The sequence below is a fragment of the Nansenia antarctica genome (genome assembly GCF_963989245.1).
Source record: "Nansenia antarctica genome assembly, chromosome: 8".
NCBI lineage: Eukaryota > Metazoa > Chordata > Actinopteri > Argentiniformes > Microstomatidae > Nansenia > Nansenia antarctica.
Window position 1 is genome coordinate 42,136,856 of NC_137678.1, and position 16,302 is coordinate 42,153,157.

Here is a 16,302-nt window from a genome sequence, read left to right on the forward strand (position 1 = left end):
AGGTGTTGATGGCCAAATTAAAAATAACAAGGAGCACGCCCTTGTCTCTTTGAATGGACAGATGGAGTAGAGTGGTGTGTGTGTGTGTGTGTGTGTGTGTGTGTATGTTTGTGTGACAAATGTACAGACACCTCAGGTTCACCACCACAGGAAGCTAACTAACACATGAGTCACTGGTCTCAGGTATTCAGAGCTGCGGTCTGGAACAGTGAATAGAGGCATTGTGTACGTATCGACAACACCCACAGCCAGAATTCCTTCTCTGACTCAAATGGGATAACCTAAAAGGAATTATTTCGAAGCATTGTTGGTTCAAATAAACCGGGAAAAAACAGAAACCGTACAAAGAACTAAAACAACAACCAAAGAGTTCCTTAAAGGGGGGGGGTGAAGGGGCACGGAGGGAGGAGCGGAGGGGATGAGTCGTGTGGTGTGTTTAGGAGCAGCTGGCCTGGTGGGTTAGCCCAGGGGAGGGAGGGGGGTTGGTGGGTAGCTAGTTGTGGTGATGGTGGGTAGAAGCCCCAGCTTACGGTAGGCTACCACAGAGGAGTGTGTGTGGGGGGGGGGGGGGAGGGGGGGAGGCGTGGTCTGGTTGTCAGGATCCGACCCTTCATACCACGTAGTTGGTCTCGGCTGGGCGGTTGGCGTCCGCTACCTCCTTGACCTCCTTGGCGGAGGACGCGTGCTGCTTGTGTTTGGGGCCGGAGAGACGATGGCCGCTCGGGACGCCTCGGTACCCTGGGTTGAGGAGACGGGAGGGAGGGGAGGGGCAGAAAGAGAAGGGGGGGGGGGGAGAGAGTGGAGAGGAAGGGGGCGGGAAAGTGTGATTAAAAATTCTCTTTAAACACTCCCTAAGGCGAGCACTCAATACTGGTCATGTTTTCCTTCATTGTTTATAAGCCTCTGTTCTGCCTTTGGAAGCGAATGAAACACTCTAACGACCACGAACGACGTAGAACCAAACAAACACAAATAAGCAGGCTATTTGTTTTCTTGCTAATCAAATAACCCCCCCCCCCCCTCCCTCCATTCCCCCCACCCCCCTGCCCCCCGCTGTCATTTGCTAATTTGTGGCCTGGTGTTTTCCTTGGAAACTCCATTAGCCAGGGAAGGAGGGAGTAACAGAAGCTAGCTAGCCCGGGCGATAGTCTTTTTCATTCATGCTTCCATGAGCTGGAACCAACAGGCTTGTGGGTGTACTGTTACACCGGCTTACATGTGCTCATCATCTTACAGGTTAAAGAAGCCGAGCCTTGGGAAAACAAGCTTCGTTTGGGGTTGGGTGGAGTGTGGGTGGGGTGCGGGGGGTGGTATTAGGAAGGAAAGCTTTGTGGTGCGATCGTGTTTCTCACTCACTCTTATTGCAGTAGCGTCCGTGCCAGCCCTCCTTGCACTGGCACTTGTTGGGCTCCACACAGGTCCCGTGTGCCCCGCAGCTGGGCTCACAGACAGCTGCACGGACACACACACACACACACACACATGATCAGACAGACAGGTAGATAGCACGGACGCATGCACACACGCACGCACGCACGCATGCAGGCACGTAAGCGCGCACACACACACACACACACACACACACACACACACACACACACACACACACACACACTTACAGTTGGAGTATGGTGGTAACAAACACACAGTAGTGTGTGTAAAGCAGTAGTGGCCAGTCTGGGCACACACACTTACCCTTGGAGCATAGGTCACCATGGAAACCCTTGCTGCATTTGCATTTGTTCCTCCCGGTGCATTTCCCTCCATTTCTGCAGGGCTGGCGGCATTTACCTAGAGAGATAAGACACACACTCAGGGACTGGACACACTCTTCTTATATGCACCCTAAGTCTTCTTATATGCACCCTAAGTCTTCTTATATGCACCCTAAATCTTCTTATATGCACCCTAAATCTTCTTACTGTATATGTACCCTAAATCTTCTTATATGTACCCTAAATCTTCTTATATGTACCCTAAATCTTCTTATATGCACCCTAAATGGAGCCCCCCCCCCCCCGAGCGAAAGTATCTCATACGATTGTACTTGTATAACCGTGACAAATTAACATCTTATATCCTGTACCTTGTACCTCAGACACAGAGACAGGACAGGCTCAGAGAGTGAGACAGGGCAGGCTCAGAGAGGGAGACAGGACAGGCTCAGAGAGTGAGACAGGACAGGCTCAGAGAGTGAGACAGGGCAGGCTCCGAGACGGAGACAGGACAGGCTCAGAGAGTGAGACAGGGCAGGCTCAGAGAGTGAGACAGGGCAGGCTCAGAGAGTGAGACAGGGCAGGCTCAGAGAGGGAGACAGGACAGGCTCAGAGAGTGAGACAGGACAGGCTCAGAGAGTGAGACAGGGCAGGCTCCGAGACGGAGACAGGACAGGCTCAGAGAGTGAGACAGGGCAGGCTCAGAGAGTGAGACAGGGCAGGCTCCGAGACGGAGACAGGACAGGCTCAGAGAGTGAGACAGGCTCGGCTCAGAGAGTGAGACAGGGCAGGCTCAGAGAGTGAGACAGGACAGGCTCAGAGAGTGAGACAGGACAGGCTCAGAGAGTGAGACAGGACAGGCTAAGAGAGTGAGACAGGACAGGCTCAGAGAGTGAGACAGGACAGGCTAAGAGAGTGAGACAGGACAGGCTCAGAGAGTGGGACAGGACAGGCTCAGAGAGTGAGACAGGGCAGGCTCAGAGAGTGAGACAGGGCAGGCTCCGAGACGGAGACAGGACAGGCTCAGAGAGTGAGACAGGGCAGGCTCCGAGACGGAGACAGGACAGCCTCAGAGAGTGAGACAGGGCAGGCTCCGAGACGGAGACAGGGCAGGCTCAGAGAGTGAGACAGGGCAGGCTCAGAGAGTGAGACAGGGCAGGCTCAGAGAGTGAGACAGGACAGGCTCAGAGAGTGAGACAGGGCACTCAGAGACTGACATTCTAGTATGATGTTCTACAGCCATTGCGTGCTACATACGATATGGCCCCCTGAGAAATGGTCAACCTAGGGTTACTGTTCCCCTTACAACTGAATAAAGACATGGTTTCTATCATTGACCGGTACTCCTGTAGGATGTTTTCCTCAGGGAATGTTTCCATTTCATACACCACAGACACAGACACACAGACACACAGACAGACACACAGACACACAGACACAGACACACAGACACACAGACACAGACACACAGACACAGACAAAGACACACAGACACAGACAAAGACACAGACACAGACACAGACACACAGACACAGACACACACACACACACACACACACACACACACACACACACACAGAAATGCATTATTTCAGGGTGTGGGAGACAGTGGGTGAGGAAGGATGAGTCAAGTAAACGCCTCTCCACACTTTGCAGGTTGTTGTGTCAAACCACCAATTACACCACTGTCGTCTCTGGACCCCCCGGGGTCTTCCAGACAATAAAAAAGTAAGAAAATGATATTGAAGGTGTAAAAAGGAAATTCAACACCTTTCAAAAACACAGTCCTGACGTGAGTGGACTGATCTGAGAGATTCTGTTCCGTCTGTATATTTGACCAACACCTACTGAATTTCTACAGTCCTTTTGTTCTCTGACGTATCAATGAAATTCATATCCGTGGAAAGAGACAATAGAGGACGCTTAACCGGAGAGAAGAAAAAAAAGTAAAAAGAGAAGAAAAAAATAAAGCCTTCAACTTTTTTACAAAAAAGAGCAACTTCACAAAGACCAGAACTGGTCCTCTTTTCTTTGACTCTTTTTTTGTTCAAGCTCGTTTCAACTTCACAGTAGCTTCATGTGATATGGCTTACATTGAGGAAGGGGGTAGGGAGAGAGGGAGGGAGGGAGGGAGGGCATTAACATTGCTATTTGCTGTATGATCAGGTATCACATGTGAGCCCATTTACATTGGGGATGTGACTTTGAACGGAGATGAATCACAGCTGGAAAACATCCTGCCTTTTGATCCCTTTGAGCCGTAACTCATTATGATGAACGATGACACATCATGATGCCATCGGAAAAATTAAACGATGTTTTAGAGTTTAAAGACAGGGTTTCGATTGGTTATCCTTTTTCGTGGGGAGCGGTTGTAATATCTCCACTACCCTAATGAGTTACGTTATGGCCAAACCTACAAGAACACAAAGAGCTATGTGACCCCAAATCAGAAGCTAACACCACCTCGTAAAAAAGTCGACAGTCAAAATGAATGCTGAACGCTAATGTGCTACCCATGGTTAGCCTACGTAAAACAGAACCGCAGTCGGTTAAAGAAGGCAGCTGCTTAAGGCCGGTTTAGGCTTCTGCGTAAAGTCGACGCCGTAGGCTACGCGTAAGCTTACGTAGTCCCGCGTGGACGTGCGTAGCCTGGACGTGCTCCTCTCAAAAAATCTATCCACGCGTCAGAGCGCACGTAACCGTAAGCTCTGTGATTGGTCCGCTTGGTAGCACATGATTCAGACAAGATTCCGACTCTCTCGTCGCCCAAAATGCGGAAGTCATGACAGAAATGTCATTCACCTTTTCTGTAATTACTTATTAATAAAGATTTGAAAAATTATGATAACCATCGTATTATCTTAGTTTAATGTCATTTCAATGCATCATAGAACTTTTATTTACAACAACATAACAACAAAAAGATCGCTATTATGCCGCTTAGAGCTTTGAGCTCCGTTGAGTTCCTAACCGGAAGAGGCACAGCACAGGGGCTGAAAACACACTGCCACCTAGCGATGTGACGGTGTAATTGCAGCGCGGTCTACGCAGAAGTGTAAATTGCGAGACCTACGTAAGAATTTACGTAAGCTACGCACGTAAATTCGACGCAGAAGCCTAAACCGGCCTTTACTCTGCCCACAGAAGCAGTGGAAACGCATGACATCACTTTTTTACCCCCACGCAGGGCTCCGCCCAGGCCGTTGCCATCCGTGTGACAGCACACTATGGGGTTTATCTGGGAATTTTCGGGGGAGGTGATGTCACCGTCCACAGCTAGGTGACAACTCTGAGGGGACTCCCCTTCCCAGGCACCCAGGCTTCCGCCACCGAGAGGAGGACGTTGGGAGTGGTTTTCGAGGAGGAGCACGATGTGGCGACTTGCCACCAGCCACCAGCACCAGTCAGCGACTGAGTGTGTGTTTATGTGGCTCTTATGGGGCTTCACACACTACAGGCCATCGTCCAACTGAACTGGCCCTGAGGTTTGTCTTTCACATTGTAGTTTGTGACGGCAGGGTACAAGTCAGCAACTGACTTGGCGATCAGACTTTTATTCTGAAAAAACGTAAATAAATGTCAATGTTGTTGAAAATCAATGACACACTCGCGTGTCAAGATATTGTAATGCAATGTATATGCAATGCAACCTAGTTAGTGTAGAGTAGTGGGGATTACTCACTGAATCCATTGCATTGAAGGTATAGGGGTCTAATTAATTTTTAGATTACTAAATCTAAGTCTATGGGCCCTATTATGCACTTCTTAACTTGCCGTCTTAAGTGTTAATTAAGACGCACCGCCAGGTTAAGACCTACCGCCACCCTTATTATGCGCTTCATACGCGCTACTGCTATTATGCAGGTGTCGATAGGCGCCCACACATAAGACGTAAAACTCCCGTGCATATATTGCTCATTGTGGGAGTGTTCATATGTTAATGAAGTGCACTAGGCGCCCCTGCTATTATGCGATCTGACTTTGCTCCTATCGCTAAGAAGTGGTTTGAAAAGTTCTTAAGTTTAGACTTCATGCACGTTTTGAAACACGAGCGCGCCTCCGCGGTTTGCGCATGCATGTGGGCACACATGAACACGCACGTGGCTCCACGGCAAGACGTCAATTACGGTCACAGTATAAATGCTTTATTTCAGAAGGGAGAGGCAGAGAAGCGCGCTGACCTCCTTCTTAGGACTTCCATAATAGCATAGCGCTAATGACTCAACGCAGCCGGTTCTTAAAGGGAATGGCACCTGGCACGCTGATTGGGTTGATTGAGCAGACGCCCAAAACACACCCATAACTAATTTCTTTGCTTAGCGCCGGGTTTTAGGCGCCCACTACAGCACGCATAATAGCAAAGTGGCCTTGACCACGCCTCCACGTCTTAAGTTTAGATCTACCGCCTCGTCTTATTGATGAAGTGCATAATAGGGCCATACTATGTGTCTTGTAGGACAATCTACTCTGTATACTGCAATTACACCTAGATTTTGGACGGAGAAGCAGCGAACAAGCAACGGCACTTTTTGAAAAGCGCAAATTTGTATCAAGCTTTTATGAAAGGTTATGGTTATAATTTTTTAGATGACTAAATCTAAATCTAAGTGTCTTTGTAGGACAATCTACTCTGTATACTACAATTACACCTAGATTTCGGCTGGAGAAGCGGCGAACAAGCAACGCCAGCGTCCTCTCTCGACCGGCATTTTTTTGAAAAGGATCATAAAAGGTTATGATGATGACGGCTGTGAAGGAACACTCACTGATCTCGCAGCGGCTCCCCTCGTAGCCCGCGGGACAGATACACTTCCCTGGGTGGAAGCAGGTGCCGCCGTTTAAGCACGTGGTAGTGCAGTTTGCTGCGGGATAAAAGGAAACCATCATTAATCATCTGTGGCGGGCAGCTGTCGGCCGTGGATTCCCATGTGATGAGGATGATGAAGAGGAAGCTGAGGTTGATATGGGTTAGAGTCTAATATCCCATTGGTCTCTCTCGCTTCAGGTGAGGATGTACCTTTGTCACAGCTGTCACCATAGTAACCAGGTGGGCAGATGCACACTCCTGGGCTCATGCACAAACCTCCGTTCAGACACCTAGGAGAACACAGGGCTGAAGAAAGAGGGGGGGGGGGAGGAGAGGGAGGAGAGGGAGGAGAGGAGAGGAGAGGAGAGGGGAGGACAGGACAGAACAGGAGAGGAGAGGAGGGGAGAGGAGGGGAGAGGAGAGGAGAGGACAGGAGAGGAGAGGAGAGGAGAAGACAGGACAGGTCAGGACAGGACAGGACAGGAGAGGAGAGGAGAAGAGAGGAAAGGAGGGGAGAGGAGAGGAGAGGAGTGGAGTGGAGAGGAGGAGAGGACAGGACAGGACAGGACAGGACAGGACCGGAGAGGAGAGGAGAGGAGAGGAGAGAGAGGAGAGGAGAGGAGAGGAGAGGAGAGGAGAGGAGAGGAGAAGCAGGTCAGCGAAACTCTGGCATTAAATCCACGCACAGGAGTAAACTATTCACAGGAGTCAACTATTTTCCTGTTCTGTAAGTAACATTGACATGGAATGATGACACTTTGTTTTGGCTACAGAGGGCACTAAAGAGCCTCCGTATTGTTGGTTCTTTGCCAAGTGAGTCGGTCTTTGCAAGAATGAAAACCTACAATTTCAAAACAGTTTAAAGTTGTTCAACATTGTAATCACAACAGAGCCCTTCACAACGGGGCCCTTCTCCATATATGATATGCCATATATATAAACCATATATGATATGCAAAAAGACTGAAGTGGCATGAAGGATACAGATGATATTCAGTCTAGGTGCCTACCATTGGAGGCTGGTTGAGGTAGAAATCAGAAGACTGGACTGTAATGGGGGGCGGCTGTGGTGCAGGAGGTAGAGCTGCCGTCTAATGATCGCAAGGTTGGCAGATTGGCGGTTCGAGCCCCGGCTGGCCACATGTCGAAGTGTCCTTGGCCAAGACACTGAACCCCAAATTGCTCCCAGTGAGCGGGCCGGTGCCTTGCATGGTAGCTTTCCGCCATTGGTGTGTGAATGTGTGTGTGAACGGGTGAATGAGAGGCCGTTGTAAAGCGCTTTGGATAAAGGCGTTATATACAGGGTAGTCCATTATGTAATGCATGGAATGAAATGAGGAATGGTGTCAAACGCACAATAGTATCAAACACACCTCATTCCATTCCATGCATTACAATGATACCGTTCCTCATTCCGTCCCATGCATTTACAATGAGCCCGTCCTCCGATCTCTACCTCCACCAGCCTCCCCCTGGTGCCTATGCTACTTGTCGTCATACAAAAAAATAAAATGTAAACCATTTCACCTCCCTCAGTCTGGACAACTCTCTAAAACCACTCTTTAAAAGCTGTAAATAGATTAAAAACATATGCTTGTGCCACCCAACCTGATGGGCCATTATTCTTTTTTTCAGCCTGGAAAACTTTAAAAATAAACGTGCCCCCCATTTAACTAGTCTGTATATTGTAGCAGGCTTCGCCGTGCTGTGTAATTTCCATGATTGTTTTTAGGCTTGCGCTGCCTCGAGGCAACGTGAAGGCACAGCAAGCATAACCTTGACGCATACATTAATACGTTCAAGTGCCTTGTGGATATTTCTTCGGCTCTGAATAAAGTGATGGTAAGGCCCGCCTGACGTTCTGTGCTGTGCATTGTTTTTACGAGACCTCGTGGTGACGATTCCACTACTTTTATTGTTGAGAAATTCCAGTCAATGGCAAGAAATGCCCATGTTAATGAGAACGCATTGTCCAAAGTGATGGATAAGCATAAACAAATACAGAACGTTTTATCCTATGGACTTAGCGACGACATTTTGGTGGTCTTAGCACGTTGACGTCAATAAGGACGATGTTGGTCAGTAGGTAGGTAATCTCATGTCAAAAGTACCTTTCTCACAGTGTGGACCATAGAAGCCATCCTGACACTCACACACCTGCCTCTCATTGCAGAAGCCTCCGTTGCGGCAACCCCCGGGACACTTAGCTATAGAAAGAGAGAGAGAGAAAGAGAGAGAGACACAGAGAGAGAGAGAGAAAGAGAGAGAGTGAGAGAGGATGAGAGAGAGATACAGAGAGAGAGAGAGAGAGAGAGAGAGAGAGAGTGAGAGAGGATGAGAGAGAGATACACAGAGAGAGAGAGAGAGAGAGAGAGAGAGAGAGAGAGAGAGAGAGAGAGAAAGGGGGTAAAATAACAAGGTTGAGATGAATGGTGGGGCTAGTCTTGCTTCCGACCCCCCCTCCTCTGACACTATCCATAGCCTGCCATCTCCAAAGACCACTTCAAGGGCCGCACACATTCCAATACAGTGCAGTGAGATGCCATTGAGTCTCATAACAGGGATGGGTTCAAAGCAGTGAATACCAGTGCTTCACAAAACAACTTTAAGGGGAAGTCTTTGAGGTGGGCACATAATGTCAACAGTACTGTCAAACTACATTGTAGCCTTTTGAGTTTCGAGATCCTTTGCTGTATGAAGAATCCTTTCTTCTAAATGCTGGCTCCAAAGACCATGTGGTCTTTAGTCACAATAAGAGGCTCATTCCAGGACTGAGACAAGAGCAGAGCAACTGGCAGACTTTTCTTGTTTTGTTTCTCTGACAATTTCCTTTGTCGACAAACAAAAAAGTGGTGTCCAGAGGATTTGCAAGAGATGACCACCAGTTGCCTTTGGCGAAAGCTGGCACCAATATCTGTCCTTCCGTGAAGGAAATAAAAGCTATGTTCGTGTTTTGTGTGTGTCTGTGTTATAGAGACGAGTGTGCTTGTCTCATATGCTTAGGAAACTAGTCGCATCTGGTGTGTGAGTCTGGTTTGAGTTACCTCAGGATTCAGTCTAACTGACACAACGTTTACCTTTAACACAAAGAACACCATTACTTCTAAACTGAAAAAAACGAAAAAACCCTTGTCTAATGTTTGATTGATTTTACACAGCTAGATATTCAGGGCTTTTTGTGGCACAGTACTCTTGACTTCCTGACACCGTATTCCACACAAGTTAAGGAGAACATGTAACCTTAAGATCTCTTCTGAAGTCAGGTCTGTTGTACTGCTTCCTGTAACTGATATGAACTGCCCCTAGCTGGTATAATTCCCTGCTACCGCTGCCCTGGAGTCACAGTTTGTGAGGCGTTGGACAGCTGTCACAGAGATATGCTGTGCCTGAGAGCCTGTTTCCTGTGTTGAAAGCGACAGGGGCCGGAAGGATCAGTAGATCTGCGATGTATACATGCCGGGGTCAGGCTGTGTGTGTGTGTAGGGGGGAGGGATGGGCCACTTCTAGATAGAGGGGTGGGTTTCGGTGTCTGTGTGTATGTGTGTCTGTGTGTGTGTGTGTGTCTTTCCCCCTATCTATCCCTCTGTGTGTGTGTGTATCGGCGATGTGTAACCAAAGAGGGCATACAGAGTCCAGCTCTGCTGTTCCCATGGCTGCAGCTGGCAGAGTTCGCATGACATCATGGCCCAGCAATGGCCTTTGTGCCGGACGCTGATTGGCAGGTCGCGTCACTCTCTCTCCCTCGGCCACAAAGCAGCTCCAGTGCCCCGGGCCCCAGCGGAGATTAGGGCCTGCTTTAAACACCAGCACCGGCAGCCTCCCCTCCACTGATGCGTTCCAGCAGCACAGCTAGGCCCATATGGATCCCCCAATCGGATCCAATTACTCCTCCCTCTGATGATGCAGTCCTGAACTCCTCCACTGTGCATGTGCTCTCGTCTCTCTCCCCGACGCGCAGATGACATAGCCCTACATCCTGCTCCTCAGGTTTCTAGCCCACTACTTCACCACTAGCTAAGTGCACACAGAACAATGGGTTTCATAGAAGAAGAGGTTTATTTGGTGTAATAGGCCTATCGCAGGGGGGAGGCCGGTGGAGATAGAAATCAGAGGATGGGCTCATTGTAACGCACGGAAACGGAATAAGGAACGGTATCAAACACATGTTTACTGTACCTCCACCAGCCACCACTGATTCTGTGTGAGGCCTTTCGGTGTTTCAGTTAACGGCTGTACTACTTTAGCTTCTTCTTGAAGAAAAGAGACCCTAACCCTAAACCCTACCCCTAACCCCCTAACAGTGGTTGACATAAGAACAACTGTTAGATCTTCTTGGGAGCAAAATGCTCCCAAATAATCTCAAATGCTCTCAAATACTCTCAAATGCTCTCAAGTGGGACCCAAGAGTTCACTAACATTCCGACATTCCAAAGTGGAACATCAACATCATCACTGTCCCTGGCCATTGTCCAGTCTGGGCAATATGAGCCTGGGTTTTGCCATTTCCAGCCAGCCACAGCAGTGTCAGTCAGACAGCTTGTGTAGGGAAGTGTAAACCAGAGAGCAGATCGTCCGTCAGCACCAGTGTCTTGCTGAGGTGTGGGGCCACAGACCACAGCACTGATGGTGCATGGCAAACACCACCTTGGACCATTACAAATGTGTGTGTGTGTGTGTGTGTGTGTGTGTGTGTGTGTGTGTGTGTGTGTGTGTGGGTACGTGCGTGCGTGTGTGTATGGGTGCGTGTGTGGGTGCGTGTGTGAACCTTCCTCCAATCCCCTCTCCTTTTCCCTACATACAATCCTGTTGCACTGCCTGAAAGTGTGCGTTATGAAATTCAACACAATAGTAAGACCAGTAGGTATTAACTGTAGTAGTAGGCACAATATTTGCTAGTAAAACGATTGAAAACGGTCATTAAACTCTACTGGGCATGGCTGAGCTCTCTGTCTCTCTCCCTCACCTCTCTGGCAGGTCTTAAAGAAGATGTCTCTCTCCCTCACCTCTGTGGCAGGTCTTAAAGAAGATGTCTTTCTCCCTCACCTCTCTGGCAGGTCTTAAAGAAGATGTCTTTCTCCCTCACCTCTGTGGCAGGTCTTAAAGAAGATGTCTCTCTCCCTCACCTCTGTGGCAGGTCTTAAAGAAGATGTCTTTCTCCCTCACCTCTCTGGCAGGTCTTAAAGAAGATGTGTCTCTCCCTCACCTCTCTGGCAGGTCTTAAAGAAGATGGCGTTGTGTGGCGTCCTCAGGATGATGTTACCCCCGGCGTCCATCACCAGGATGTTCACCTCAAAGGCTGCCACGCCGTCCTGCTCCCCCAGGCAGGGGAAACCCACCTGCACCACTGACACACACACACACACATGCACACGCACACGCACACACACATACATACACACACACACGCACACACACGCACACACACACGCACACGCACGCACACACACACACACACACACACACACACACACACACACACCCATTCACGCACACAAACACACACACACACACACACACGTACACGCACGTGCACGTGCACACGCACGTGCACACACACACACACACACACACACACACACACACACACACACCAAATACACATCATATATCTACACAATCTCTTATCGGATGCACATACACTACATGCTGTGTATACGCAACGAAACATTCTCTTATCTGTCAACAAAACTGTCAAAAAAATAACCAGCTTATCAGAGATGAAGCTTACAGGAGGCAAGCTACTGGGTCTGAAGTGAGGATCAGTACATATATGAGGGGCGGGGTTTGAACCCAGGTCTCCCATACGGAAGACCCAAGCGCCGTCTACCATTAAGCCGAAAGGACATTCTCAGCGTACAAGGTCGACACTCGTATAGAGATGTCTCAGACCTCACTGTCTATCCACCAGTTGATTGCTCACCTGAGGGCTTGCGTGGCACGGAGCCAAGTAAAGGTATGTTGACGGTGGGGTTGTCCATGATGTCCTTATCCATGGAGCGCAGAGTCTGGAACTCATAGAAGTACTCTGCCTGCAGGAGAGAGGGGACATGAACACCTGAGAGAGGGCGGTAGAGGGCTCTTCTCCTCACTAATGTTATTATAATAAAAAGGGAGAAAACGCTTGTTACACAATGCTTTGAGATACTCTGAAAAGGAACAGATTAACCCCAGATCCTTCCACTACCCAACAATGCTAACCATAAAACACTCAACTATAAAACACTGCGGAAAGAAATCTATTGATCTTGCTGATGCTTTGGCGGTGGGGCATTGGCTTTCATCGTGGGACTATGCCGAGAGCCAAAAGCACTTGAGGTAAGGCTGTAAATGTGGTCATGCTACTTAAATCCTAACAGCAATTGAGCCCAAGTGAATGGACTCAGTGACATGGTGTTTGTGTGTGTGTTTGTTGGGTGTATATGCATGTACTGTATGTGTGTGTGTGAGTGTGTGCGTGTGTGTGTGTGTGTGTGCGTGTGTGTGTGTGTGTGTGTGTGCGTGTGTGTGTGTGTGTGTGTGCGTGTGTGTGTGTGTGTGTGTGTGTGTGTGTGTGTGTGTGTTTGTGAGCTCGTGTGTGAGAGGACAAGTGTATTCCTCTCCAAAGACACGAGGCTCCTCTACCTAAATAATGTCTCCCCCCCCCCCCCCTTTGAAAATTACACACTTGTCAGATGATTGTGGCGGCATGGCAAAACACACACACAAAAAAGGGACCCACAAGGACATGAAAGCGCGAAAAGGGAGACGCAGCGATTTTCCTCTCTGCGAATTTCCCAGTGTAAAGCATGGTCGTTTGATGAAGGGAAAAGTACACAAGCCGTGTGGAGAAGCAGGCTAATCCTGCAGCTGAATGGTAATAACCAACACAGATAACTCTCGCGGCCAGCCTTTTATGCCCCAAGCCTTTGTTCCTAAGCCTCAGCGGCTGCCTTTGAAGTGTGGGGGTAACAGAGCCCAGGAAAGAGAAGGGCCCTCTCTCTCTCTCTCTCTCTCTAGCTCTCTCTCTCTCTGTGTCTCTCTCTAGCTCTCTCTCTCTCTCTCTCTAGCTCTCTCTCTCTCTCTCTCATTCGCCGACTCGACATGCCATTTGCGGATTATGATCTCAGTGTGCATGGACACACCATTAGCTAGGCCCAGCATCAACGTACCGGGAAATGGGATAAAAAGGAGAAGACACTCGTGTGGAAGCTTTGGCTGGTTCCGCTCCTCTCATCTGTAATTTGTGGTGGTGTCACCAAAAGATGAGCTCATGAGAAAATTGGCAAATGGGTCATTTACTTTGGCAAAAAAAAAAAGCTTACTTTTAAGTATCATGCACAACAAATGAACAGAGATAAGTTTGTGTGTCTCCCCAAAAAATGGGACCCCCTGCAAAGTGGATCTTCTATTTGCTGGTAGATAAAAACCTACGAGATAATTCTCTTATTTGTGACCTAAAAAAAATGCCATGACCACTGATTTCAAACGGATGCAAGAGTGTACGTCCTCTCGGTGAGTCTGTCGTTAAGTTGAATAACTTCTGAGGAATAAGTCATCTTTAAGAATGAGTGAAAGCCCTGACCGCCCAGGGAGATGTGAGGTCATGCATCTCTGACCTGTTTACAATGTTGCACGTGGCCCTTGGGATTCCATAAAGGGCCCCCTCATGTGGCAGGGGAACATGAATGGCGAAATAAATCTCTCCTCTGTATACAATTTCCTATGCCTCCTGAAATGCTGTATATGTTTATAATGCAATGCCAGGAGTGCACAAACAATGGACGAGTTATTGATTTGGAAAAAAATCTGGGTGTTTAGCCTATAGGATTTGATGATTAGCATTCATTATTAATGATTTACCAAACAACCTAAAGCCATGTTGAGGTTCAATGAATGAAGCACAATTGCTTTGAACATCAGGAAATACATTTTTGTCCACAGCTTTTCTGCATGGAATAGTTTATAACCATTTTATAACGGCAAAACGGTCAATATCATCCGGTGGCATCACAGTTAGTTACCAAATCTCTGAGGAGGAGAGAGAGATCTGTTGACTGGCATAATGTGTAGTTAAAGACAAGTCATTTTAATTTGCCACTGTTATTGCCAAACCTGTTACTCATAACAAAGATTATGAACAAGCAATAACACCAAAGCACAAAGCGATTCCAAATGGAACTTTCCCCTTCCAATAAAGCGCGGGTTCTGGCACGCGTCTGAGAATTTGACCAATGTTTTCAATGCGCAGATGGGCCAGATGTTTGGCACATGCCTGCAGAGGCGGCCTCGCGGCAGCTTTGCGCTTTGATCCGTGGCGGCAGGTCTACGACACCAAGATGTAAAATACCGCAAGAGATGGGAATTAGAATATTAAAAAGGAAACTGGTTAGAGACCTCAGTTAAGCTCTTTTTAAAATCATATGCTACTGATCGCATACTTTGCAGCCCAAATACCCCACAGCTTGATCATCATCACTTTGAAGTTAAACGCGTGAGAAACAATAGTTTTAGACAAATGTGTCACATGAAGGGTTTCAGCATTGTGGTTCCTCCTAGCCTACTTGCCTAATTCTTAACAGAAACAAATATATTGCAGACTGGTAGCCTATGGAGGTTGTGGATGTTTTCATCATACACAGTATTAGTGCAATCAAAAAAAGTGTATCGACTGCACTAACTAAATCTTGTAGAATTCAATATAGGCAACATAAGAATAGTTTAATCATATTTTTTAGTGACACACATTTTGCATATTTTTTCCAAATGAGGAATACGCATATTTTGTAAGTGCCTTTCATGCATATGCTAAAATAGTTGGTAGGCTATTTCAATAGAGAATAAAAGCATAAAAACAGATATAGGCCTACTTTAGATTTAGAAGTTAATGTATTCCAGCGAATCATACTGTACCTGTTCTGTGGCTTGCCAGGTGAAGTTCACGTGGTGGATATTGACAGGTATTGCGGGCATCCGCTGCTGTGCCTTTCTGAAGTCGTGGGTGAATGGGGCCATTTTCCCCTCTGACACGATCAAAATATCTTCCTCAAAACCTGTTAAAGTAAGACATTCCAAAATTAATCTTTGCAAAAGCGGGAATATACAAGTAGCCTACCACAAACTCAATCAAATAAAAAAGGTGGAACTTCAGCCTTTTAAAGTTATAATGCAACGTTTATGTCTGTGTTGCATATAGAACTGGAGCGAGTTCAAGTGGAATTACGGCCCGTTTCATTCAATAACATTTGTTAATTGCAAAAAAAAAAAAAAAAAATGCTATTTACCAATTAGGATCCTTGCTTGGTTGGCATCAATCCACATGTATAAACTTCCTTGGTCTTGTGCAGCTTTGGACAACAACCCCCCCAAAAGTAGAAGAAAACACGTTTTGAAGGGGGGCAGAAAAACAGGTGTGTTGGTAGTCATTCTGAGCAGCCTCCCAAATCTGAAGCTAAATTATGAATTTGTTCCGTTCCCTTCGTTCTCTTCTATCCTGTGCAGTGTGCACTGTACTCAACCGTCCTCTTAATTGACAGAATGAAGTGCCTCTGCCGCGTCGCAAGCTACTTGTACACACCGGGTATTGCAGGGCGGTTGTATGGCCACAGGGTGGCGCAGTGGGTCAGAAGGAAACACATAGTGAGAGGTAAGAGCGCTGATGTGTATAAGTCATGAGGTAAGTCTATCCAAATGTATACAACGTTCTCGTGTTTTCCTGTGTTTGTGAATTGACAAAGAGATTCAATTGTGTTAATAAACATTTGAGATCATAATTAAAAATGTTCAATGAACTACTTGAGC

At 47.5% G+C, this 16,302-nt stretch overlaps 1 protein-coding gene across 1 annotated transcript; it reads right to left on the reverse strand.

The window, feature by feature from the left end:
* Nucleotides 1–610: 610 nt before the first annotated feature.
* Nucleotides 611–15,927, reverse strand: wif1 (wnt inhibitory factor 1; the record flags this gene model as incomplete). The annotated part of the gene is made up of 10 exons (XM_080537555.1): nucleotides 611–738; nucleotides 1,357–1,452; nucleotides 1,696–1,791; nucleotides 6,485–6,580; nucleotides 6,736–6,831; nucleotides 8,637–8,732; nucleotides 11,729–11,869; nucleotides 12,446–12,554; nucleotides 15,415–15,554; nucleotides 15,786–15,927. 10 exons carry the CDS (start codon nucleotides 15,925–15,927, stop codon nucleotides 611–613), a joined length of 1,140 nt encoding a protein of 379 aa, XP_080393681.1.
* Nucleotides 15,928–16,302: the final 375 nt, after the last annotated feature.